Source organism: Olea europaea, unplaced genomic scaffold, assembly GCF_002742605.1.
Source record: "Olea europaea var. sylvestris unplaced genomic scaffold, O_europaea_v1 scaffold3256, whole genome shotgun sequence".
Classification (NCBI taxonomy): domain Eukaryota; kingdom Viridiplantae; phylum Streptophyta; class Magnoliopsida; order Lamiales; family Oleaceae; genus Olea; species Olea europaea.
Genome location: NW_019251448.1, coordinates 1 through 2,786, shown reverse-complemented (window position 1 = coordinate 2,786; position 2,786 = coordinate 1). Strand labels below are relative to the sequence as shown.

The following is a 2,786-nucleotide window of genomic DNA, read 5'->3' as shown; positions in this document are numbered from 1 at the left end:
ATGCACTAAAAGTTATTAGGATAGTCACTTCAATAAAATATTTTGATCGAAGGTAAGATTTTTTGTACAAATTTATATTTGAACTTAGATCATATTTTTAGCCCGCGTTTGGCCCCCATTAATTTTCATTACATTACATTTCATTTTTCTCTTTCCTATTTTCAACCACACAGTCTTCTGTAAAACAATATTACATGTAAACCGAAAATTTTTCCTTCTTTTCAACCACTCATTTTTCAAAAAAAATACTATTTCACCTATTTTCATTTCTACAAAATGGGGGCCAAACAGGGGCTTAAAATATCACCTACCTTGAAAAATGAGCTGAAAATGCCATTCAAAAGCCTAAATCTGTCAGAACATTCAAGTCGGAACAAACGTAGACAAATCTAAGAAAATAACTGAAAGGAGTCCGTCCGGTAATCTCAGCAGTCGAATTTTTGTACATTCTAAATTTTGATGTCTAACAGCTACTCCTATGTGTCTAGACATGAGGCAGACTTCCAAACCATCGTTTGTTTTCCCAGAAAAGTTTGCTCTTTAAATTCTATAAATAGATTCAAGTTTTGCATTCATTGTAAAAGTCTTTAAGTGCATTAAAGAAAGAAATATTTAATCAAAATCATTTGTAAGCACATTACATTTATTTCATCTATTTATTCACATCGAAAAACTTTGATTAATTGAATCAAATCTTTGAAATAGTTATATTCATTAAAGTTTTCTCATCAAACTATGACTATAATTTATTGCTATTCATTGAATTGTTACTCTCTCTTAGTACATAATTCATTTATATCATTTACTGAGAGAATCTTCATTGTAAAATCATTCTTCTAAATTGTAGGTTGATTGAGGTCCATTGAGTACTTAATTCATTTATATCATTTACTAAGAGAGAATCTTCATTGTAAAATTATTCTTCTAAATTGTAGGTTGATTGAGGTCCATTGAAAACTCAATCTTTATAAAGATCGGAGCTTCTTGTTTGTGTGGTAAGTCTTCGGGTAGATTTGAAGAATAGGTATCTCTATCTTCATTAGCACAATTGCACTCTTTAAGGTCTAATGGTTGCTTGGATAGGGTATGTAATTTAAAAACTTTATTTCATCCTCCACCCCCTCAAGATCAACTCACCTTTCTCCATGTCAATCATGACTCAGTTGGTTGCCAGAGTGATTGATCCAAGATTATTGAAATATATTGGTCTTCATATTGCCAAGAACAATAACGTTCACTAGGTATACCAATTTTTTAATTTTGATGAGTGCATCCTCAACTTTGCCTATTGGATATTTGATGCTTCTATCAGCTACAGTGACCCCAGTTGTTTCTTTACTTCTCGTAGTCCCAATAAAAGTATACAAATTAAAGCATCAAGTTAATACTATCACACACAAAGTATTAAAGGGACAAGTTTCTTCGATCAAAATAGGTAAATTAAAACTCCTTGGATCTTTTAATTTGGGAGACAATTTGTTTTGCAGTATTGTGCTCTCCTCTATCAATGCCACAATTTCAAATTCCAAAAGTCTTTTCTTCTTTGATATCACCTTCAAGAATCTTGCATAGTTTGCAATCTGACTTATCGCTTCAATGAATAGGATATTGATGTGGGGCATTTTTAGCACATTGATAAAACCTCTAAAACTATTGGTCTAGCTCATGTTTCTTGTTGCTTTGTGGGAATGGGATGGGCTCAATTTATCATCTTTTATCCTTCTAGATCCTTAGACTTGCTCCTCATCAAAATAGGCCGTTTTACAATCGATCTCTTGACTGTAATTTTTAGCAATTGTACCCCATTCTTGCAGTAATTGCATTAAATATTTATCCTTCCATCCACTTTTGAAGTCTTTGGAAAAATGATTTGGACCTATATTCTCGTAACTTTGTAACTGCTTTTCATTGCAAGATGTCAATCTATTCATCTTTAATGACTAGCACTTGCTCATTTAGATTGGTCTCGGTGTTACTTGGTAGGGCAACTAAAGGGCTTTCATAAATAACTTGAGCTAGCTGTCCTATTTGAGTTTCCAAACTCTTGATGGCTATTGAATGACTTTTGCTGTACGACATGATGGGATCAATCCGATGTAAAGGTACAAACTTACAAGAATAGAATATCATAGTTAGGATACTTTCTAATCACGTCCTTAAACTCTCCAAATTGGCCTGATCAAATGTGGAGATCTCGTATCTTAATTTAATTGCCTTAGATGGTGGAAAGTACTTAGTGAAAAACTTATGTATGAGATCATCCCAAGTCCTAATGCTTTCCCCCGATATGGAATCCAACAATTCTCTTGCCCCATCACAAAATGTTATGTGAGAAAAGTCTCAATTTGACTGCTTCGTCTGACACACCATTAAATTTGTAGTTTTTATAGATGTTCAAGAAGTGTGAGACATGATTGTGGATTCACATGAAACTTCCCATAAAATGATAGACAGTTCTAAAAGAGGAGAATGATATGTGTTCGCATGCAATAAAAACCTAAAATAAAAAAAACAGTAATTTAAATCAAGGCTAGAATTAATATTAAAAAAATCAAAGAAAATTAAATTACTTCCTGACAACAACGGCAAAACTTGGTTGTTGATTCTGTAAGTATACGAATCGTGACAAGTAATAAAGTGAAATTTTTAAGTTCAAGTATCGTATCCACTGAGATTAACTTATTTATTACAAATTTATGATAATCTAGCTTCAATCTAAATGAATTTAGTAACCAATTATCAATTTCAATTATTTATGTTTCTAAGTAAACTTCAATAATTTAATA

The 2,786-nt window shown here is 31.9% G+C and overlaps 1 protein-coding gene across 1 annotated transcript; it reads right to left on the bottom strand.

Annotated features, from left to right (window-relative positions):
• Positions 1–1,190: 1,190 nt before the first annotated feature.
• Positions 1,191–1,622, bottom strand: LOC111385697. Its single transcript, XM_023010118.1, has 2 exons — positions 1,399–1,622; positions 1,191–1,338 (listed from the first exon to the last, which is right to left on the bottom strand). Exons 1-2 carry the CDS (start codon positions 1,620–1,622, stop codon positions 1,191–1,193), a joined length of 372 nt encoding a protein of 123 aa, XP_022865886.1.
• Between the last annotated feature and the right edge of the window lie 1,164 nt (positions 1,623–2,786).

Bases quoted from the DNA above. Each gene is read 5' to 3' on its own strand.
- LOC111385697 (XM_023010118.1), bottom strand. From the start codon at position 1,622: ATGCCCCACATCAATATCCTATTCATTGAAGCGATAAGTCAGATTGCA. The intron at 1,339-1,398 runs GTGTGTGATAGT...GACTACGAGAAG, and splicing joins ACTTGTCCCTTTAATACTTT to TAAAGAAACAACTGGGGTCA.